This window comes from Alosa sapidissima, chromosome 9 (genome assembly GCF_018492685.1).
Source record: "Alosa sapidissima isolate fAloSap1 chromosome 9, fAloSap1.pri, whole genome shotgun sequence".
NCBI lineage: Eukaryota > Metazoa > Chordata > Actinopteri > Clupeiformes > Clupeidae > Alosa > Alosa sapidissima.
In genome coordinates, this window is record NC_055965.1 from 12,191,936 (window position 1) to 12,216,040 (window position 24,105).

Consider the following 24,105-nt stretch of genomic DNA (forward strand, 5'->3'; position numbering starts at 1 on the left):
AGTCTTACACTTGCACGTGACACAGAAATTGCTTTTTAATGTAAGTGTTTCTTCAGAGAAAAGACTGACCTGAGTGCTTTTAATTTAATCTAAACACCATTCTTCTAGTGGTTATTGTCCTGTTACCATTATGTCTATTACACAGAGAATACAAACTTTACTGATCCAAAGCCTTTTAGATACAGCTGACTCTAATACTCTTAATTACACTTTAAGTACACTTGGACAATAGACTTACTGATCAAAAGAAGGCCTCGGATTTGCTCCAATTGTGATTATGCCACAAGATCGTCTAAAGTTGTCTTTATGACTATGGTAGGTCTTGGTCAGTTAACTAATGTGATCTTGTCACAGCTTGTGACTTGCTTTTGGCTTGCTTTTGGCTATTACCACACGGGAGACAGTGTGGTAATACAGGAAAGCCAGCCCAGCGCTAGTTGGTTTGTATGCTAATGTCAGTGGTTATCTGACAACACGGAGCTTGGCTATTTTTTTTTAAATTAAGTCAAAACTGTTGTGTCTTCACATTCTGTTGCTATTTCTAGGTTGTTTTTGAATGTTTTAAGATAAAAAAAAAAAAAAAAACACGGCACATAGCACCTTAAATGCAATCACACAGAAAACTGATAACTCTAAGAACTGCCCTGGAAAAAACAAGGACAAGACAAAATGATACCGCTGTGACCTTCATCAAGTCTTTGTAGTGGTTTGGCAGACAACCATATTGTTGTTTTTCCTCTCATTGTTGAAGGTACAGAAAGAAGGGCATAGGAAGAACCTGGCGTGTTTGTAGGTGTTTCAAAATGGCCGACTCACGGAAACAAAAGACTGCTGTGTGCACAGTATGTACAGTACATCAGAAAACAACAATTAAGCATAGTTATGACAGACTGCAAGGAATACAAATCTGTTATAGATGGTTCCAGATTGTTTGAGAAAACACTTATGTCTTAACAGAAGAGACAGGACACTTGGCATGCGTCAAATTGGTCAAACTCAGCCCACGGGACTTGTAGAATCCCTGAAATAAAAGCATCTTCTATGCACTTCTACTGTATAGCGGAAATACAACGTGATGTTTACACAAGAATGTTTACAGTAAGTGAATGCAGGGTAGGGCTAATTGTGCTACTCCCAATCCCTGTTTCACAACTGTTGTGCTGGGATAAGCCTTGTTTTGCGACCAGTGAACCACTACTGTAGGTCTGGCCCTGTTGTTTCCAGTCTGGTATCAGAAGCTGTGTGGTGTTTGGATTACTGTGACCATAAATGTCTTCTTTTGATGAGAAAATATAGTAAACAATTATTGTACAGCCTCAGCTTTGCAGCTCAGTATAACAGTTACAGTGTCAAGCAAATTATAATGCAGCTATCAAGCAATTCACAGCATTGGGCCCAAAACCTGTTTTTTTTTGTAGGCAGTATCTGAGTGGCATTGTATTACAATACTGTAATAAGTTTATCTTTTGTTGCGCAGAGGATTATTAGAAAATGGGGTATTGTTAGTGTTTATACAAAAATATTTTCATGCCTGCTGTATTAGTAGGAAATAAGTCAGTACTTTGTAATTAGTAAATTTGTATTACGCAATTTGGATTAACCGGGATTAACTTCTGGACTTGTAAATCGAATCAAGTGTGTGATGATATATTATGCCAGAGGGGTATCTTTTTTGTGAAACTACTTGTAATGCCGAATGATTTCAGTTTCTAGGCTCAGTTTAATTAACCCTTTTTTCTAATGTTTCTAGGTTTTTGTCATTTTCAAGTCTGATTTATTTTAGCCTGCCTAGTGAGGTGTAGGGCTAAATGCCTTGTGCACTTGTTGCTGTTTTTGTGTCAGACTTCTGTCATTACTTCTCCATATCAGTCTACAGGGCAAAGTAGGCGGATTGTCTACTATCAATTGGCAATTGTGTCTGTTATTGTATTTATGCATGCAGCATGGTCAGGACATGCTTTTCGATTCAGAGAAAAGAAACAAAACAGTTGACTGACTACTAATGGTTTACCGTTGATAATGGCTATGGGACAGAAGTATTTTGTTCTCAATTTTAGTCACAGCCTTGACCAACATCCAGATTTCTCAGACATAACCACATACTTACTACCATGTATTATAATATTTCCCCCCTTTCCTTGTGCCTTGGAACATGTGACCTGTTTCTTTACAGTACTGTTGTAACGCAGTCCAAACTCAGATATAACTGCAAAGTTACTGTCATGATCTTGATGCTAATGAGAAGGACTGATTTTTATTTATCTTTTTTAATTCTGCAACATCTCAGTTCTCTTCCAGCAGATCATTGGCTTAGACCACATGGAGCATTGTAGTTTCAAAATTAATTGAGAAAACAACAACAACAACAAAAAAAACAGGAAACCTTCTTTATCAAAGTGTCAAATTCAGATCTGGTCCCCAACTCCATCTGTCGCTCCAGCCTTCTGTGTAAAGTCAGTTTGACATCCCTTCCCCTCTCACCCTCAGTACCCTCAGTTCAAACCTCTACTTCAAACCTTCTTACTTCTCGTGCAGTCAGCGGCAGCTCTAACCACTCACCCTCCAGAGTCATGAATGTACTTTCTCTCTCTCTCTCTCTCTCTCTCTCTCTCTCTCTTCTCTCTCTCTCTCTCTCTCTCTCTCCCTTTCTCTCTCTCTCTCTCTCTTTCTCTCTCTCTCTCTCTCTCTCTCTCTCTCCCCCCCCTCTCTCTCTCTCTCTCTCCCCCTCCTCCCTGGCATCGCGCTCCTTCTCTCCTCTACCCTCGGCCTTCTACCCAGCCTGGCCCCCCTCCCCCGCATTGTGCTTTCGTCTGCTTCCTTCAGTGTTGTAAATTACAAGCGACACCAACCAGAGTCTAATGCCTTACCATGGAATCCATCCAGCTTGAACTTTTTTTCCCCCCTCCTCCCCTCTTTCTCTTTTTTCTTCTTCTTTTTTTGGAAAGCCGTGGCCTAGCATCATTGATTACACCCAGTTAGAGTGTCCAACCCCCCCCCCCCCCCCCCCCCCCACACACACACACACACAAACACAAACACACACACAAACACACACACACACCACCACCTAAAAAAAGACACCCATGCCAGTTGGGTTGTTGTTGGTGGAGTGCGGATAGAAGCATGCATGAGAGAGAGAGAGAGTTACAGTTGCAGGGGGTGCCTGAACCTGAAGCACACTGTGATTTTATTCCAAGGACCAAAGACCTTGGGTATGCTAGCAATAATAATTATAACGGCAGTTTTAGAAAATGCAAAAGTGATTGAATGCCTGAGAGAGGGTACAATGTTTGGGATCTTGACAACTGAGAACATTCCTGTCACTCCAAACAGCATCTTGATACCACAGGTGGACATTTATGTTTTTTTGTTATTGTTGTTGTTGTTTCTCTCTTTCTCTTTCCGTCTTTGTTTCTCTCTGTCTCTCGCAAACACACTTTTATTCACCAGATGCTTTTAGGGGTGATGAAGCATCATAGCTTGACTTGGTGATTTGTGCTAATGAATGCATTCCTACAGCTCAGTACTATGTTTACTTTTTTTCCCTCACTGGTGCTTAGCTCCTTCTAGCTTTAAGGATTTCTGTCACCACTAATTGTTTTCACAGAGGTTTTAATTATGGTTTTGCAAAGCTGTAAACAGCAAGGGCCAAGAATGTTTGTGTGTTTTTTAAGGATAACATAGCGCACCTGCAACAGAGGTACTACATGGTGTCATATAGGCTCTATTACCAAAGAGGTTATGTATTTTCTTGTGGTTCGTTTGTGTGTGTGTCAATCTGGACGCGGGATTTTGCAAAAACTACCAGGACAATATACATGACAGGTGGTGGAATGGTGTACTTTAGGACAAGGAAGAGCCCATTACATTTTGGAGGAGATCTGACTCAAGGGACGCCTCCACACATTTAGCCTTGGTGAAAGTCTGCACTCTCAGTGTCCTACTAGTTGTACTACCGTAATTTCACAAATATTAGCCATGGTTTATACATTGATTTTGTATCACCTTCAGAATTCTTGCATCCATTGAACTTGTGAGTTCTTGGAGAGTTTCTGCTTTAATTTCTGCAGAATAGCCTCCCAGAGCTGCCAGAATGTCAGAATAGTCTCCCAGAGCTGCTGCATGGATGTGAACTGCCTCCCACCATCATAGATCTTTTGCTTGATGATGCTCCAAAGGTTCTCAGTAGGGTTGAGGTCAGGGGAAGATGGGGGCCACACCATGAGTTTCTCTCCTTTTATGCCCATAGCAGCCAATGACCCAGAGGTATTCTTTGCAGCATGAGATGGTGCATCGTCATGCATAAAGATGGCACGGAAGGCACGGTTCTTCTTTTTGTACCACAGAAGTGGTCTGTCAGAAACTCTACATACTTTGCCGAGGTCATTTTCACACCATCAGGGACGCTAAAGGGGCCTACCAGCTCTCTCCCCATGATTCCGGCCCAAAACATGACTCCTTGCTGATGTCTCAGCCTTGTTGGGACATGGTGGCCATTCACCAACCATTACTCCATCCATCTGGACCATCTAGGGTTGCACGGCACTTGACCGTAAACAAAACTGTTTAAAAAAATTGGTCTTCCCACTGAGCCCACTGCAACCGTTTCTGCTTGTGAGCATTAGGGGTGGCCGAATAGTAGGTTTATGCACACTTGCAAACTTCTTGAGGATCCTACACCTTGAGGTTCGCTGGACTCCAGAGGCACTAGCAGCTTCAAATACCTGTTTTACCTGCTTTGCAATGGCATTTTAGCAGCTGCTCTCTTAATCCTGTGAATTTGTCTGGCAGAAACCATCCTTATTATGCCTTTGTCTGCACGAACCCGCCTGTGCTCTGAATCAGCAACAAATTTATTCACAGTACGATGATCACGCATACGTTTTCGGGAAATATCCAATGTTTTCTTGTCCAAGGTAGTGCACAATTTCACGCTTTTCAGCAGCAGAGAGATCCTTTTTCTTTCCCATATTGCTTGAAACCTGTGGCATGCTTAATGTGGAACATCCTTCTAAAGTAGTTTTCCTTTGATTGGGCTCTCCTGGCAAACTAATTATCACAGGTGTCTGAGATTGATTTCAATGATCCAAAGAGCCCTGAGACACAAAAGCACAAAAGAGCCTGGGCAAAAGCAAGGAGGTCAGATACTGACGCGGACTGGCTTGTTTTCAGACAGTTGCGAAACAGATTCACTTCACTCTTCAGAAAAGCTAAAGCTGAATTTTACCTATCTGAAACCACCGAGAATCTGAATGACCCAAGAAAATTCTGGAAAACTCAAAAGTCATTATCTGCATCTACTAAACCAACAGGTTTTCCGTTGTCTTTGGTTAAGAATGGTGTAACTATATCTGACAAAGTAGAAATGTTAAATTGTTTTAATGAGCATTTCATTTCATCTGGGTTTTTGTTTGATTCTGTTGCCCCCACAGTGTTGGAGCCTGTAAATAATACCTTTATTACTACTGCCAGCAACACTTTCAGTCTTAGCTCCTTCTCTGTTGCTGATGTTCATAAAGCCCTAAATCAATTAAATCCTCGAAAAACCTGCAGGCCCTGATCACTTAGAACCTTTCTTCTTGAAATTAGCTGCAGATATCCTAGCTGAACCTCTGACACATCTTTAATCTTTCACTGGTCACAAACAAAATCCCCAAGGTATGGAAGTCTGCTTATGTTTTACCACTTTTAAAAGGAGGTGACCCAACCTTGCCTAATAATTACAGACCCATTTCAAAACTTTCAGCATTGGCCAAAGTGTTGGAATCCTTGGTTAGTGAACAAGTGAAAGAGTACTTAACCCTTTGCAGACCGCGCCGAAAATTCAATTTTTTCATACTCAATGGCCTTATGGCACAAAACGGCTTATTGTGTGATTATGCTACATGACAGAGATATAATTTACCCACCATTATAATCAGGAGAAATAGCCCTTTCAAATGGTATAAAATATAATTCATAATTTTGAGGATAACACACATATTTAAAAAAACATATCTTTAAAATTCAACCCCAAAAAACACAAAACTATCAGTTTGTCAAGATTAATCTCATCCCCCCCCCCGGCACAAAACATTCCGTTTTTTCATACTTGATGCCCTTGTGAGACAAAAAGGCTTATTGTGTGGCCATGCTACATGGCAGAGATAAGATATACCCACCATTGTAATCAGGAGAACTAGCCCTTTAAAATAAATATCATAGTTAATAAGTTTGAGTGTAACACATATTGTTTTTAAACAATACCTTCAAAATTCAACATAAAACACAGAAATATCAATGTCAAGATGAATCTTACTTTTCACCTAATGTCTGTTGTAGATAAAGTGTGTAAAAGATAGACAGAGTTGTGTTCTCCTCAGTGAAAAAAAAAACAGAATCAATTTATCACCTTTGGTTCAGAAGTTATGGTTAATTTACTAATAACTGCAAGTCACAGTAACAAGTATATTTTTTAAAGAGTAGGATGTTTTCCTTTCCTGGTTTGACATCTGACCAAAAAATACACAGATATAATGTATGTATATAAAGGATGTTTTACCATCAAAACAAGATGCATAGCTAAATATAGGTTGTCTTACTGTACTCTAAAGAGGCTAGTAAGTACATTCATTGATCTGTCCAAAACGTTTGACACTGTTGACCATAACATACTAGCAGTGGTGGACATTACTTGAGTACATTTACTCAATTACTGTACTTAAGTCGCTTTTTCATGTATCTGTACTTTACTTGAGTATTTCAATTTTGTTAAACTTTTTACTTTTACTCCAGTACATTTTGAGGCCAAATATCTTACTTTTTACTCCACTACATTTTGTGACAGCTGAAGTAGCCTACAACTGAAGTTCCTTTTGGAAAAAAGACTGTCCAAATACATGTGTACTTACATATTTTCTATTAAGTGAGCTAGGCTTTAAATAATGGTGTTGCCTAACCTATGTTATTGTCATAACCACCATTTACTGTACCTTGTTTACCCCTTTTCACAATATTGATGTTACCATAACTAGCCTCTTGACGCCATCGAGCAAATGATAGACAATGATAGACAATCTGACACTATCAAACACAAAATCTTGATTTGATCCGAAAGTGTAATTCATTCAACAAAGAAAAATGTGGTTACTTTGAAGTATCTAAGATAAGATATCACATTAGTTTGTTTTTAGTTCTTTCTACATACAACAATTATTAGCTCATTTTGTCCTTGAATGGAGGAGAAAGGCTCAATGAATGCCTATGTCTGTGCCGAATCATTTCAACAATAGTAAATGCAACTTTATTAGTCATAATACATTTCAGGACATTTACTTTTGATACTTAAGTACATTTCAAGGCAAGTACTTTTGTACTTCCACTCAAGTGGAAATGTAAAAGGAGGACTTTTACTTTTACTGGAGTAACATTTGACCATGTGTATCTCTACTTTCACTCAAGTACAGGATTTGTGTACTTCATCCACCACTGCATACTAGTTAATAGACTGATCAGTATAGGTATGTCTCAGCACTCTGTGGGCTGGTTTGTCAACTATCTCACTGATAGGCAGTGTTGCCACAGTTACCTTGAAAAAGTAATCTGATTACTGATTACTCCTTTAAAAAGTAACTTAGTTACTTTACTGATTACTTGATTTTAAAAGTAACTAAGTTAGATTACAAGTTACTTTATTAGTTACTTTCAGCAGCTGCCGACAACACCCCCACCGCCTCAACATAAAAATGATAACTGGTTTTGCCAATACTGGAAGTGCATGTTGCTTCCGTAGCAGCAACTGGAATCCATGCATTTTCACAGAATTATTTTTGGAATCTGATCCCTTATCATACCTGTTCGTTCGTACTCGTCGCTCGACTTATTGTGACTAAATTCAAGATGGCGTCGAACGGTAAAATTCCTTAAGGTACTTTCTGTATAAATCGTCTTGTAAATAAACTACCAGTGCTTTTTCAAAGTTCTCTATGTCTCGTTTTAAATGTCAAGGCCCTCGGAAGTCTACCAATGAAGTATGGAGCTATTTTCAGCCTCGTAAATGGTGTAAAACAGTGATTTATTTGCATGGCTAGGCCAATGCCCGAGGCACCACAACGAAACACTGTGTTGGTAGCATTGGCTAACTAGCGCCAGATTTCTGAGTGCAGGGGATAAGCCGAGGTGTATGGAGTGAGGATTGTCTCAAAATGATTTAAATATATATAAAAGGATATATATACATATACATACATTTATAAATATCCAAATACAAAATACAAATATAAAAATGTGACATACAAATAAATAAACAAATTTATATAAATAAACGTATCTTTGTAAATATATTTTCGAGATTTGAAAATAAATATGCTTGACTTTGTATGTGGAATCTGCATTTGTGAATCTCCTTTTTGCTTTTATGTCGATGACGTAATTTTGAGACATTCCTACTGCACACCAAGATCCACAAATAAATACCATTAGATTTGAATGCGAATACACCCTCCACTGAACAACCAGCAGATGGCAGTGTTGTACAACATGTCTGTTATCAACTGATAGCAACTGAATCTTTCTGACGCTGTTTTTCCTAGTTCAGTTCAGTCAAGTGGTCTATGACTAGCAGGATTAACGACATGGAAGACACTAGATTAAATGGATGGGTAAGTAATAACAACTAGCCAGAATGATTTATTATCGGTTTCGATGTGTAGTGCCATTTTTAATTTCATAGACTGTATAAATAAGTCCATTTAGCAATATTGACATTAATGGCAGTCTGTCAGATAGCGATCTCAGCTGAGCTGGCTCTCACGTTACGTTAACCTAGAAGCTATGTTAACATCTGTAATGTAAGATCTGCAACATCTGTAAAACAGCGAACACAAACACAGCCTGTCACTTGAGTTGCAAGACACAATAACTTTAGGGAAAACTACATTTTATTTTAAAGGGGCCCTAAATCAGATTTTAAGGGAAATCTTAACTTAATGTGTTTTGTGCAGGCACCAACAAAGCTGAACAGGCACCAGCTGTTTAGCTAGCTGTTAACGTTAGCAGCTGTACACTGACTAAATGGACTTATTTACAGTCTATGAAATTAAAAACGGCACTAGACATCGAAACCGAAAATAAATCGTTCTGGCTAGTTGTTACTACTTACCTATCCATTTCTAGTCATAGACCACTTGACTGAACTGAACTAGGGAAAACAGCGTCGGAAAGATTCAGTTGCTATCAGTTGATAACAGACATGTTGTACAACACTGCCATCTGCTGGTTGTTCAGTGGAGGGTGTCTTCGCATTCAAATCTAGTGGTATTTATTTGTGGATCTTGGTGTGCAGTAGGAATGTCTCAAAATTACGTCATCGACATAAAAGCAAAAAGGAGATTCACAAATGCAGATTCCACATACAAAGTCAAGCATATTTATTTTCAAATCTCGAAAATATATTTACAAAGACACGTTTATTTATATACATTTGTTTATTTATTTGTATGTCACATTTTTATATTTGTATTTTGTATTTGGATATTTATAAATGTATGTATATGTATATATATCCTTTTATATATATTTAAATCATTTTGAGACAATCCTCACTCCATAGAGGTGAGCTATGAGACATACATTCACACTCGGTATCATGTTTCAACACATTTTAGGTCAAAATCACACCGGAATTATCCTTTAAATGTTCCTTTTTGAGGGGCACTGACTCTGCCATGACGCTCCTGTTCCTAGATACACTGACTGAACTGATTAATTAAGTTCGGGAGAAAAGAGATATAAGCCCACCTACACTGAAAACTGATTGGTTGATTTAGCAAAAAAGACCAGGATGCAACTGTCTTGGATGCACTTCAGGCACACATGCACCATCATCTCTCTCCCTCTCCGTTGCGTTTAACTCAGATGCACACGCGATTTGAAGTCCGGTCTGGCTTGCGTGCTCTTGTTCGCTCTAGGTTCCGGGAGATTTTAATTTGCAGGCGTCAGGAAGCCACTATTAATATGTGGGAGACTCCCAAAACTTCGGGAGACTTGGGATGTCTAGCTAGACAGCACTTTGTCGCCAGCACAGAATGTACAATGTACTTTAATGTTGTCATGTTTAGCTGACACAAACTCAAAATAATGACTGTATAGATAAAATGTGCATCTCTCTCCTCCCTCCATTGTTGTTTACGTTTGTGTCGCTGTGTGGTTTTACACGTGAGTTGTCCTCATGCTGAAAACGTGAGCATAGCCTACATGACGTTAATCCCCGAGACAAGAAGAAAGCAAAGAATATATCTTTTTACTAAGGAAAATGACAAAAATAGTAACGCACAGTGACTTAGATAAGTAACTTTAATCTGATTACTGGTTTGTAAATAGTAGCGTGTTAGATTACTTGTTATCGAAAAAAGTGGTCAAAATAGACTAAGTAACGCGTTACTGGCATCACTGCTGATAGGACTCAAGCTACGCAAGTTGCAGGCCTGACATCAAAATATGCATCAATCTGTAAAGGGGTCCCCCAGGGCTCCGTTCTGGGCCGACTTTTATTTGTCTGGGGGAGAATGTACAACATGCAGTTTTCCATTTTTATGCAGACGACACTGTTATTTATTGTTGTGCTCCAACCATAAGGAAGGCATTTGAGCATTTGCAAACTGCTTTTCACAGAGTGCAAGCACAGCTTTATCAATTAAAGCTTGTGCTTAATGCCGAGAAGACCAAAGTAATGGTCTTTTCAAACTCAAGGAAGAATGAGTTAGACCTGAATATTGTTACCAACAGAGGCGGACAGAGTACACAGTTTCATTACTTATGTAGTACTTATAAAGTACAGATACCCTTTGCTAAATTTTACTCAAGTACAAGTAAAAGTACAACAGTCAGATGTCTACTTAAGTAAAAGTACTGAAGTACTTGTTTTTAAAAGTACTTGAGTATGAAGAGTACAAGAGTAGCCTACATTTTCTAAATATTGCATTACTACTGCCACAGTGCTTACATTTATGTACAGAAACGTCCTACATGGAGTTATGGAAAATGTTAATGTTAAAGGAAAATTCCGGTATTTAGCACTTTGAGTCCCTTTTCTGGTTTGTTTTTGATGAACTAGAGTGGTGGACACCGACATTTTGATGATTGGTCCTGTCTCGACTTTTCTGACTCGTTTTGAATCGCCTTTGACTAGTCAGAGTGGCTGCCTACAGGCATGCTCAAACATGTCCTAAAACAACCCTTAACATTCGTTTTCAAAACTGTGCAACTCACCGAGTGGTTAGTGGTGTTGGTTGATTATTAAAATCAAATATATCGGCACAATGTATGATTTCCAGCCGTCTTATCTGCTATTGTGGAACTATTTTTTCATACACCTCACAACCGCGTATAAACTGCTGCTCAATATTTGAGCCTGACGCATAGACGGTGGCACAGTAATATCAACGTGCAATGAGTCTTCCAACAGAAATCAATAGGATTTTACAAAATCCCAAATAAAACACGACAGAAACAGTTTTGGAACATCAACGAACACCACTAACCACTCGGTGAGTTGCACCGTTTTGAAAACTAACGTTAAGGGTTGTTTTAGGACATGTTTGAGCATGCCTGCAGGCAGCCACTCTGACTAGTCAAAGGCGATTCAAAACGAGTCAGAAAAGTCGAGACAGGACCAATCGTCCAAATTTCGGTGTCCACCACTCTAGTTCATCCAAAACAAACCAGAAAAGGGACTCAAAGTGCTAAATACCGGAATTTTCCTTTAATACCTTGGAGAATGTAAAAGGAATTGAAAGTAAAATCAAGTCATTTTCATCTTTTTACCATGTTGCCATGGGCAGTATTTCTAATACATGTTTATAAAATACATGTTTCAAATACAAAATACTATTTTGTAATTGAAACACTTGAAGTAAAAACTATCATTAACTTGTTCAGAAAATTGAAATAGTCTGGCGAGGTGGGGCCACAGGTTGGCACATTCCCGGGATGTACCTGCTGCGTCTTCATCCATTGTTTCGTCTATGGTTTTGTCTCTTATCTAAATCTGACCATGGAGTTGAAGGTGATTGCTGATAGGTTGTCCCAATCAGTGGCACCTGCACTATCCAATCACGTTTGAGAGGGAAACAACAAATTGAGGGTTTCCGAGATTTTTCTTTTTTCCTTTTTTTTTATAAGTAACGGGTACTCACGGTTATGGATAGAAATGTAGTGGAGTAAAGAGTACAATATTTTTAAATAAAGTTATGAATACTCCCCAAAAATGATACTCGAGTAAAGTACAGATTCCTCAAAATTGTACTCAAGTACTGTACTCAAGTAAATGTACTCCGTTACTGTCCGGCTCTGGTTACCAATCAGGGTAAAACAATTGAGATAGTTTCATTTTATAAATACTTAGGATTTTTAATTGATGACCACCTTTCTTTTAAGCTTCATATACAGAACTTAGTGAAAAAGTTGAAATTGAAGCTAGGTTTTTTCTTTAGGAACAAATCTTGTTTTACTTTTTCTGCCAGAAAAAGGCTAGTCGATGCCACATTTCTTCCTATTATTGATTATGGTGATCTGTTGTACATGAATGCCCCATCAAAGTGTCTTCAGATGTTGGATGCTGTGTATCATGGAGCTTTAAGGTTCATTTCAAATTGCAGACCCCTCACTCATCACTGTAAACTTTACTCCACAGTGAATTTGCCCTCTCTGTCAAATCGCCGACTTACTCACCTCTATATCTTTATATATAAGGGCATTATAGGTAGGCTTCCATGTTGCATATCTGAATTTCTTTCTTTTACACAAAGTACTTATGCCTTAAGGTCTCAGAACACTATTTTATTGAATGTACCTCAAGCCCGGACAGAGTTGGTCAAGAAGGCTTTCATGTTTGCTGCACCTTCTGCTTGGAATGAACTACAGAAAACACTCAAACTACAGTGGCTAATTTCCTTAAATGATTTTAAAGGTGTTGTTAAAGCCATAGAACATGAGTCCATCCAGTCAAATGTTTTAATTGATGGCACTTTTATTTAATCTGGAATGCACTTGAGTTGTTTTTGCCTCTTTGGTGTTTGTTTTGTGATTGTGATGTGTAACTATTTGTTCTGCTATCTTGGCCAGGTCTCTCTTGAAAAAATAAATAAATGTTTGACACTTAAATCCAATTTGCACAATAATTTGGAACACGATGTACTGTACTTGTGCCTGTGCCCATTTCTGTGTTCTTACAGCCGGGACACTTATGTCCCTGATCCAGATTCCTTTATCTTAAGAAAGTTTTGTTCAGTGAAGAGTCTTTCAATTTATTTTCACTAGCAACAGCCAACAGATGTCTGACTAAGATAGGGTACAGTGTGGTAACTGCCTTCAACATAATTTGTGAAAGTACAAAATGGCTCAGTTTGGAATATAATAATTGATTATTATAATAAAACACAATGATGCCATATATTTTTAGTAATGTTCCCTTGTATGTGTTACACTGACATAAAATAGGTCTGTTAAACACAAGCAAAATAATCCTCTTAGACTTGGAAATAACATAACAGCTCCTGCAGGACACTGGCCCAGTTGTGAGTGAAGCTGTTCAATCTCTGTTCAGTCTCAGTTCAGCCTCCGCGAAGAAACCTTAAAAAGAAAACCAATCTTGCTTCTCTCCTCCACTGAAAGTCCCCCAGCCTGCTGTGCTGTGTGTGCCTCTACTGTGAGGGGAAAGAATGCCTTTTCAGTCTGTGTGTCTCCGAGTGTAACGCCTCAGATAGGGGGAGACCGAGGTCTTGTGACCGCCGACCTCCCTTCACCGATGGCCTCTTAATGATCAGGGGTCCGTAAGCAGCCTTAACCTGCCGCCGCAGTCCCAAACAAAGCCCCCATCATACTCGAAGACGAGAGATTATTGAGGGTCAAACGGTTTGGTTCTGAACCTGATTTTTCTTTTAAGTGACACCAACTTGAGAGAGCTGCTAATAATTCATTCAAATTCATTAATTTTGTACATTATGCTGTTTAATGGTGCTGTTTTCTTTAGGAAACCCGCCAGACAGCTTTGGAATTACTTTTGTGTCCGGTCATCTTCTCTCTCTCTCTCTCTCTCTCTCTCTCTCTCTCTCTCTCTCTCTCTCTCTCTCTCTCTCTCTTCCCTCTATCTCTCTCTCTCTCTCCTACGTGTACTGGGAATCCTCCATACTGCATCCATGTCTTCAGTGCAAGGGTTTAATGGTTATATGATGGACTGATGCACTGGAATTTCAGAAACTAAGATGACATGCGGAATAATGTTTTTGAAGTGGCAGGGGGCACTCTTTAGATTTAGAATAAACAAGTGGATGGTGTGTGACATCAATATTACAACATTAAGACCAAAGACGTTGAAGCAGAGCTGTGCCGTGATTGGTCTCGTTTGCTTATAAAGACGAAAATACTTCAGATGCTGGTGTACTAAATAGTATGCAACAGTTTAATGCTTTTAACATTTAGTACTAGCCTGATGAGCCAGACCCACATCAAGATGTAGGGTCTGGGAACTTACTATTCGCAGTGCTCAATCCGAGGGGCGGGATAAACGGTTGTCTTTCAAATTCCCTCTGCACTTAATAGGATAGCGTTACAACTCAAGAGTCCCATGTGTTTTCCCACCAGCGGAGCTAGTTGGCTAGTTGATCAAACTTTTGCCAACTTAAAAAAAGCTTAACTCGCGTTGTGCTGTTCAACAGCAGTAGCATCCATCTTCTTTGTTTTCAAGTAGCAGGGAATTCACACGAAACCGTCGCAACTCTGCCATCATTATGTTAAGCCCGCCCACAGACTACTCTATACACGATGTGATTGGCCTGATCGAAGTTTAATTTGTCCAGCTCGCAAGCCAACGGAGAGTTGCTAGACTACCCTGGCTGCAAATTACATTTGCTGCCGCTAGGGTGCGTCTAGATTTCTAGGCTAATTTAGTACTGGTATCATCTTCTGATCAATGTCCATGAAATGTGGTCACGTGGAGGACAGATCAACACACCTGTCACTCCAACTAGCCACCTTGGCTATGAATAGACCTCTCCAGAATAAGTCCCGCCTCCGTAACTTCCGTATCCATCCAACTTCCTGGCGTCGATTGTCTATGGGAAATAACATTTCGTTTCGAAATATCATACCGGTAAAACATCTGTAGGTAGTGAAGTAGAAAAAGCTGGTGGGCAGATTGGCCTACACACTTCTGCCATCTAGTTTCCACTGGATTTTTTGATTCTCGGTGCCGTTTAAGTAGTATACTATAGACTATACTACTTAAACGGCACCGAAAATAAAAAAATCCAGTGGAAACTAGATGGCAGAAGTGTGTAGGCCAATCTGTCCAGCAGCTTTTTCTACTTTGTCACCTACATAGTTTGACAGGTACAATCTTTCAAAACGCCATGTTATTTCCCATAGACAATCGACGCCAGGAAGTTGGATGGATACGGAAGTTAGGAGACGGGACTTATTCTGGAGAGGTCTATTGTGGTGATCTGGGTAGGACCACATTGTAAAAATATACAACAATAAAAAAAACTTTCACAGCATAGCTTTCTAGTTAGCTTTCTCCATTATGTCCAAAGGGTTAGCATGCAAGCAAGCAAGCAAGCCTTTTATCAGTGTCAAATGTGCTGCTGTATGTGTTTGTGAGGATTTTGCCTTTTCTAGTGCTCAACCAAAACCCTGCGTCAGTCTCCCTATTACACTTGTAGGTTAGTTTACCATCATGACGACTTTGAAGGTGGTATATAGTAAAAACTAGGATGCCTTTAAGTTTAGGATTTTTTGGTCACGCCACTCCAAAATGACTTAAAGAATCATTAAGGATTGAAACCTCAAAAGTTAATACTGTGGGCATAAGTGCAGATTAGAGCATGCACACTGGACTTTTGATGACCAAGCTAAACTTATGAAGCCGGTAGTGCCATTGCCGATGTCATTGTTTTAAACAAGATTGTGTTTTCCATTTTCCATCATCATTAACATTACGTCATTGGTTAATGATGTAGTGCGCAATTCAGTTTTGTGAGAGGTTGTTGACATTTGAGCTGATCAGCCAATCAAAGTACTCTTCTCCTTTGTGTACTTCTGGAGCACCATGTTGATAGGCCGGAATTGTTTAGTCTGTTAATCTGTTTTTACAGATCCAGGTCTATGCACGACTAGGCTACCAGGGGACCCTGTGTTGCTGAACTTGACTAAAACTGTATGGGATATGAATTGCGGACTGAGAGACAGAGTGGAAAAAAAAAAAATTCGCTGACCTACACACATTCTTTAAGTGTGCACCCATGTGTAAAAATAGCACTAATTAAACTATAAAAAAACACTGTGACTCAACAATTTCCCATCCCTCTGACAGAGCCACTATATTTTGCTGCACCCTACCCTACAAGAAGGGGCCTGATCATGTGTGCCCATCACAGACAGATACTCTCCCGCAGCACCCTCCCGCACTATTTATAGGAGGGGGGGGGGATTACGCTATGGAAAAATATGACGAACAGCATTCCATAAATAAAGCTGGGAATGGTGGAAAAGTGCGCGCTGCGATCTCACAAGGACCCATAATGCCTTTCTCAGGGTCCCACCACACTCCGCAGTGGACCCTGGCACCTCCCGACCGACTTGCACATCAGGGACAGAGTCAACCCTCTGCGTGCAAGTGACAATCACTAAACGACTAAATCTTTCATTCAGCGAGAAAAGGCGAGGTAGCAATGTTAGGGAATGGAGCTGTGTTGCTGTGTATTTTTAGTGTGTTATGTAAAATGAGACGTTTTGTAAACAAACAGTAGTGTAAAACAAACATATAGTGCGATGAGTGAGATGCGATGGATGAGATGGTCGTCTAGTCATTTTCAGTGACGTTGTTTCGATTCCTCCTCAACCTTGAGTAACCTTTCTGCATTTTGTTGGCCCAAAATCGGTATACCAGTTTTTCTTGTTAACAAATTGTTAAACTGTTGTTTCCCCTTGTTGGTAAAAATATTGTATACCAAAGTGAAATATGAGATCCAGTCACGAAGAAGTACAAATCAAGATGCAAGGTTTAATTAGGCTGTATAAACTGTTGGTAAAAATATTGTATACCAAAGTGAAATATGAGATCCAGTCACGAAGAAGTACAAGATGCAAGGTTTAATTAGGCTGTATACAGGAGAGAGGCACACCCGTAGCACAGCGTACTCCAGAATATGCGTCTCTGCCTTGACACAGAATCATCCAGGGTTTAAGTTCCCAACAGTAAAGAATAGATAATCATACAATGACTGTGGCAAAGCCAGGAGACATTCAGTCTACCTTAATCAATGACGAAAATGACTGTTGACGCAGAATAGACAACCACAAGTGATATCCACTCTGGCGCCTTACATTATCATGTTTAAAAGAACAGTAAAGATATCACACAGGGTCATGATGCAGACGTAGAATCATACTTTTAGTGTCAAAGTGACCCACTAGTGATAAATGCAGAACATTAAACCACATACTGAATATTGGGCCCAATGCTGCACATTAAACCAACATATTAAAGAAAGTATTGGACATAATGTTCAATTCCATTTTCTCTCACCCTGTACACAATAGAAACGCTTTTGTTGTTGAGGAGACTTGTTCATAGAACTTATTTTTCAGCAGATCCATCATAGGTAAGTATTTTTTGTTGGTGAGCAGAACAGTTGAAGTCTTGAATCACTTTCTAAAAGTAGAATTGTGGTACAGAAGTGTTTGGATGAAGTAGAGTTTGCGTGAACACTGAAGAGACATTACAGCAGAATGTTTTTTTTTTTTTTTGTAAGTCCTCCACAAAGACATAAACACATAAACAGAATGAATCACTGCTATTTCATCGGGGTTGGTTGTGTATGTGAATGAGTTCACCGAAGGACCTTGTAGAGCAGAGTGGTCACTTTGTTGTAACTCTTTTCTCATTTTCCACTTCTATCATGTCTGTCCATCACCCCCCCCCCCCCCCCCCCCCCCCCCCACATCCTGCTGTGGCGTGTCCTCATGCTCCCACTCTGGAGGCGTCCCGGGACTCGTGCAGCGGGTCACAACCCCCGGCAGGGGACCGGTGGTGCCGGTGCCTCATCTCTCTCTCTCTCTCTCTCTCTCTCTCTCTTTCTCTCTCTCTCTCTCTCTCTCTCTCTCTCTCTCTCTCTCTCTCTCTCTGGGCCGCATCTCTCTCTCTCTCCTCTCTCTTTTACTCTCTCTGTAGAGCCTCTCAGAACTCCGCTGAGCCCTGACCGCCGCCCCCTCACACCAGCTCCCGCCGGGCCACAGGGGTCACCCCCCCCCACCCCCTTTTATCCCCTACCAGCAGCAGAAGCAGCGTCCCCAAGAACGAACGCCATCATTATAGCAGCCAAGGAACTATGAATAAACAGAACATGTTTGTCCTACCCATATTTAAGGAAGACATTAGTTGCCCTTCTCTTTTTTTTTGCTGTCAGGCTGCCATCCCTCTCTTTTTTTGTGGGAAAGTGGAAAGTATGCAGTCATCACTGTGAGGGACAGCGAGACATACAGGAGGGGAAAAAAATGTGTGTGACAGACAGACAGGGAGAGGGAGGGAAAGAATGTGCTGGAATGTTTCGGATAAAACGAATGTAGACATGGTAGCCTAAATCCCACGGCCTCTTACTTTTCTTTGGTGAAAGTGTAAACCCGAATGGTCAGATGTGTGGCTCGCTTTGGACTCCGCAGTTTGGCTTAGTATGGGCAACCCACAATGCACTTCTCACAAGTCCAAATCACCCTTCTGATCACAGATGGGAAGCGTGTACACACTTACAATTCACTTGTCAGGAGCTCCCTGATAAGTGGTCATGAAAAGGGAAATATAAAACCATAAAGCCATTTCATATTTGTTTAATCCCCATTGAGTGGTCAAATATCTCTCTTTATGATTCAGCACTCAAGGGACCTCGCTTTGAGTCATAGAGAAAGAGATGGGGAGAGATAGAGAGATGGAGGGAGGGGGAGAGAGGGAAAGAGAGAGAGGAAGAGAGAGATGGAGAGAAAGAGAGGAAGAGAGAGGGAGAAAGAGATGGGGAGAGATAGAGAGAGAGATGGAGGGAGGGAGAGAGAGAAATTCCATGGAGTAAACATGTTTTCCATGGAGTAAACATGTTTTCTGTTCTTGCGGCTCCTGTCCAATCCAGTGTAGCTCGTAATCAAGGCTCTCTCTGTTATTTACCATGTCATGGGACCCCAGACGCCCCTTCCCCCCAAAAGTAGTGTGTAAAGTGATGGTGGTGGTGGTGGGTGGTGGTGTCTTTAAAGAATGTGTCATCATTTACTGCTAAATTCAGTGGACTCCAACAAAACATGGAGTCAGAGGCCATGTTGTGTCAACTAGCTGGTAAACACTTCAGGGAATAGACATTAATCACGCTTCAGTGGCTGCTAATGTTAAGACTGTAATCACTGAGGCCGTAATGCTAAAGCCACCGTTTCATTGAAACCTTCCTTTTGTGTGAAATAATCTATAGCTTCCATCATGAGGTGGGATGAAGCAAAATGTAAAGTTACAGGACTGTTTATTTGTTTATTTTCATATTCTTTTCTGCAGTTTTTATATAGATGGTTTAATATGGTTTTAGTTATTTTTGTATGAGGAAACAGGTTACTTTCAGAGAGAAAGCATCTGATTTTTACTTCTTCTTGATTCTGAAAATTCCCATACACATATACAGTGTATATATATATATAGGGAGAGAGAGAGAGAGAGAGAGAGAGAGAGAGGGACAAAGAGAGAGAGAGAATGTACTGTGTCACAACGTAGGCTTTCTAGGATCAAAACTCTGCCTATCTGCATTTTAACGAGCAGCTCTGAGACAATCAGAACACACAGCAGTTCCTTTAGAGTGGAAACTTCATTTCAGGTCTAATATTAGCCTCCCCCTCAGGAAAATTCCTTTTAAATGATCACAAGCTGAGAAAAGGCAAAGAATTTGTTTAGCATTTTGGTGGATCGTATGAGTCTCTCTCTCTCTCTCTCTCTCTTTGAAAATAAATACAAATCAATCTCAGATCTAAGAGTATTTTAGTCTGTCTCCAAAGAAACAACAAACATCTCCACCTAGCTTCCGCGCAGCCAGTGTGGTAATTGACTTGACACATGTTCAGGAAATATGAGATTTCACAACATGATTCGAATTGTTTTTTTTCCTACAGGTAAATCCCACCTGGCCATCGTCCAGCGGGTGAATAACGAAGGGGAGGGGGACCCGTTCTACGAAGTGCTTGGCATTGTCACGCTGGAGGATGTCATCGAAGAAATCATCAAGTCCGAGATATTGGATGAAACAGATTTGTACAGTATGTGTCTTGAATATGATACTCTTTGGCTCTTTTGTAGCCTACGATCTTAAAGCATTTCAGAGACAACTGCCAGGGGCTTGAATGGTGCTTTTTTATGCATGGCCTCTTCATTAAATTGTAATCATGAGGAAGTGAACCAAATGGACTTGTAAATGAACAGCGGCTCCAGTGAAAACACTTGCTTGTTTGTTTTTGTTCAGTGTGATAGCCATTCCCAGTCGCCCATTCAGTATGTGATGCAACTTACTCGCCAGATCTTGTTCCTTGAATCCTTTACTGTTTTAAGAGTGTAAATTGCACATCCAAGAATTTTTGTTGTTGTTGTGGTTTAAAAAAAAAAGTACCCCAAACACCGAGCTCATTTGTTTCTCCCCTCACTGTCTTCCGTCATTTGCCCCCACAGCTGACAACAAAACAAAAAAGAAAATTACCCATCGGGAAAGGAAGCAAGATTTCTCGGCCTTCAAGCACACCGACAATGAAATGAAGGTTAAAATATCACCTCAGCTTCTACTGGCTACTCTGCGTTTCCTAGCAACAGGCAAGTGGTGTGGCATGGTGGTGTGTGTGTGTGTGTGTGTGTGTGTGTGTGTGTGTGTGTGTGTGTGTGTGTGTCTGCTTGACTTCCCCCAGTGTGGCCTGCACTGACGCCTGACTTAAGGGGTTAGCGGGAAAGGAGGCACCAGGCATGAGAGAAAGACGGAATGAACCATGTGAGAAAGAGAAAGAGGGAGTGAGAAAGAACGAGGGACAGAGGATAGCAATTAGTCGCAGGAAGTCACAAACTTTTTTTGTTTTTTTTCTCCAGGGGTGTCATAGGTTAGTTCCATTTTGAAGTGTGGCTTGGGCTTGTGGGATTGTTCTGGTTATTTTTTAGGAGTTCAACAGAACTTGGTGTGATTCATATACTGGCATTTCCCATGGGAGACATGAAAGTCTCTCTTGCTCACTCACTACTATAGCATGACCGGAGGCATACCCAGATTTGCCCCGACCTTTGACCCAGCTACTTAGCTTCGATTAAACAGCCCCAATGCTATTAGGCAGTTTTCGGTTCAGGGTGGAACCTGATGCCAGTTGACACACATCCTTCCACAGACCGGCTATGACGTGCAGCTTCCAGAAAATGATTTTCACTGGAACCAGTCAGTAGCAGGTATGAGCCCCCAAGCCTATTCTAGTTCCTAGGGAAGTAGAACACAATTCAATCACGGTGACTCAGAGAGTGTTTGAAATAGTCAGAGAGAGAGATGAAGAGGTCATGAAGAGGTCACCATTTTAGTTCAGTCTTCCTATAAACCTTTTCCTTTATTGCTCGTGTTTTCTCGCCTACTACGTTTGAGTTTTCAGTTTGTGTCACTTATAGTCAGGGTCAGGTGAAAGTAACTAGCGCACGCAGTCATGTAGTGGTTCTGTTTCTTTCTTCACCTGTGCAGAGGTGGAACCCTTCAGCCCAGCACAGATGTCGGAGAAGATCCTGCTCCGGCTCCTGAAGCACCCGAACGTCATCCAGGAGCTGAAGTACAATGAGAAGAACAAGCGGGCCCCCGAACACCAGCTCTTCCACCGCAACAAGCCCGTCGACTACTTTATCCTCATCCTGCAGGTTAGTGGACGGGGCCAAGGCCGGCCGAGGTCTGGCAGAGGTCCCTGAGCAGGAAAGGAGGGTGGCCGTGGTCGTGGGGGTGAGCAGGATTGGGAGCTATTAAAGCAAAGTTAGGATTTTCGCAAGTCTGTTTAACCACACACAAGGCCAGCAGAGTGAGATTTTCTCCCCTCTTGGTGCTAATAAGACAAAGTAGTGTTATGCTGCCGGAAGAGAGAAATGTTCGCTCCTAAAGTGACACATTTCCGTGATTGAAACCTAGTGTTTTGAGCTGTATCTAGGCAGTTCTGACCTCTCATAAGAGCTGTTGTAAAATGCAAAAGAAACTTAACAGTAGTACATCATTAAAGTATAAGAGTAAGACCTATATATGTATAGATATTGGCAATTCTTTCTTGTCTTGCTTCGGTGTTGGTCAGAAGTTTGTTGTAAATCTATGACATCAATCTATACGTACAACGCATTCAGTATACATGTTCATATGGGAAGTGTAAGTGATGATGCAGTCGGTAGTTCTGCTAGCGCTGGGCTGAGGATGTCATGTCCACCCACCAGGGGAAAGTCGAAGTGGAGGCCGGCAAGGAGGGGATGAAGTTCGAGGCCGGCGCGTTTTCCTCCTATGGAATGATGGCTCTCTCAGCCACTCCAGGTAAGGCAGGACTCTGCACTTGATACTGTTTCCGGCTTTCTGTAATGCACGTTGTTCATGTTGTAGTCAGTTGGACGACATTTCCTTTTCCCTTACTGACCCCTTTTACGCTCTTGATAAGGAGAGGGATGTTGAGTAAATGTGCAACTGTCTTTATGCAGTCTGCAGTCTTAGAGAAAAGGAGGCAGTAGTAGGCTATTTTGCACTCACTGACTGTACTCAACTTGGACTTGGCTACACACACAGTACCAAGAGTTGATATCCAATCGTCTTATGGCTGGGCTTATGTGTCCATTCACAAAATTCCAGGCCCTCTCAGGGATCTTTGTAATAGGAGATAGGGGCCCTCTGCTGGTACAGTTCAGGTACTGCGGTATCTGGCAGAAAACGCACATTGTTGGCACTAGATTTTCTTTGTATAGATGTACATTATGACATTTTGTGAAAATATTTTAATGAGTGGCTCTAGTATGATATGTAAGCTCAGTAAACAAGTATCACATCAAGTATCATGATGTGTTTAGAATGTTGGAGATGGAACATTCAAAAAAATATCTATCAATGTTGAATTCTAGAATCTTACTTTGTTGATGAACGCATTTATTTTACTGGAATGTTAGAATGGGAAGGATTCCCTGCTAAAGTGAGGTGGACGGATACTAAAGTCTGCCAGAAGTGTATGATGATGGTGTGATGACGGTCCTCCCTTCTGCTCCCTCTCTTCTTGTCTTCCCTTGTCCTGTGCCTACTCTCCCCAGTTCCCCTCTCACTGTCTCGCTCCTTAATGGTCAGTAGAGCAGAGTCCCTAGCTGGATCTCCAGGTACAGTAATATCGTCCTGCTGTATTTTACTATGTGCATGTGTGTGTGTGTGTGTGTGCATGTGTGCGGGTGTATGTGCACTAGTATGCAGACTGTTTGCGTGTGTGTGTGAGAGAGAATATTGTTGCATGCCCCCTGAAAAGGCCTGCTGGCCAGTGGAATATGTTGCGTCATAATGTTTTGTGTGTGTATGTGCATGCACTTTGCATGTGCTTATTTGCATAGGTGTATATGACCAGTTAGTCATTATGTATCAATGTGTGAACCACCTCTGCCTGGCTTATACTCCTTTGTACTAACTTGTACCGAGTCTCGAATGTCGAGTCTTGTATCGAATATCTTTAGTCTCTTATTTTCAAGCTGTGACGCCGTTATATGGAAAGGCTAGAAAAAAACAAAAAAACAAATACATGACCAAAGTTATTTACTTGCGCCGCTTGTAGATTTGACTGCAGGCTCTAGACTGACGTTTACGTCTCTATGTAGCCATTCACAATCCTAGAGTCAGTTCCAGATACTTAACTTCTCCACACTGTGTTCACCATCACTGGATGAATACAAGTACAGGTCAGGCAGAATATTCATGCAGAATATACTAAACCAAACAGAGGTCTCTTTACTCAGTGACACACACCTCTAAGCTCCATACCCTGACAGGCACTCTTAGCCCCACGAAGCCCCAGCCCTCAGAGGCTGCCGGTGGGAGATCTGTT

General features: G+C 40.9%; 1 protein-coding gene across 1 annotated transcript in view; it reads left to right on the forward strand.

The window, feature by feature from the left end:
• The window catches only part of cnnm2b (cyclin and CBS domain divalent metal cation transport mediator 2b), a 41,794-nt gene that overhangs the window by 12,246 nt on the left and 5,443 nt on the right, over positions 1–24,105 (forward strand). The window contains exons 3-7 of the mRNA XM_042104551.1: positions 20,170–20,313; positions 20,720–20,857; positions 21,753–21,922; positions 22,478–22,571; positions 23,330–23,392. Coding sequence (XP_041960485.1) covers positions 20,170–20,313; positions 20,720–20,857; positions 21,753–21,922; positions 22,478–22,571; positions 23,330–23,392 — 609 coding nt within the window. The remainder of the gene's footprint in view (positions 1–20,169; positions 20,314–20,719; positions 20,858–21,752; positions 21,923–22,477; positions 22,572–23,329; positions 23,393–24,105) is intronic.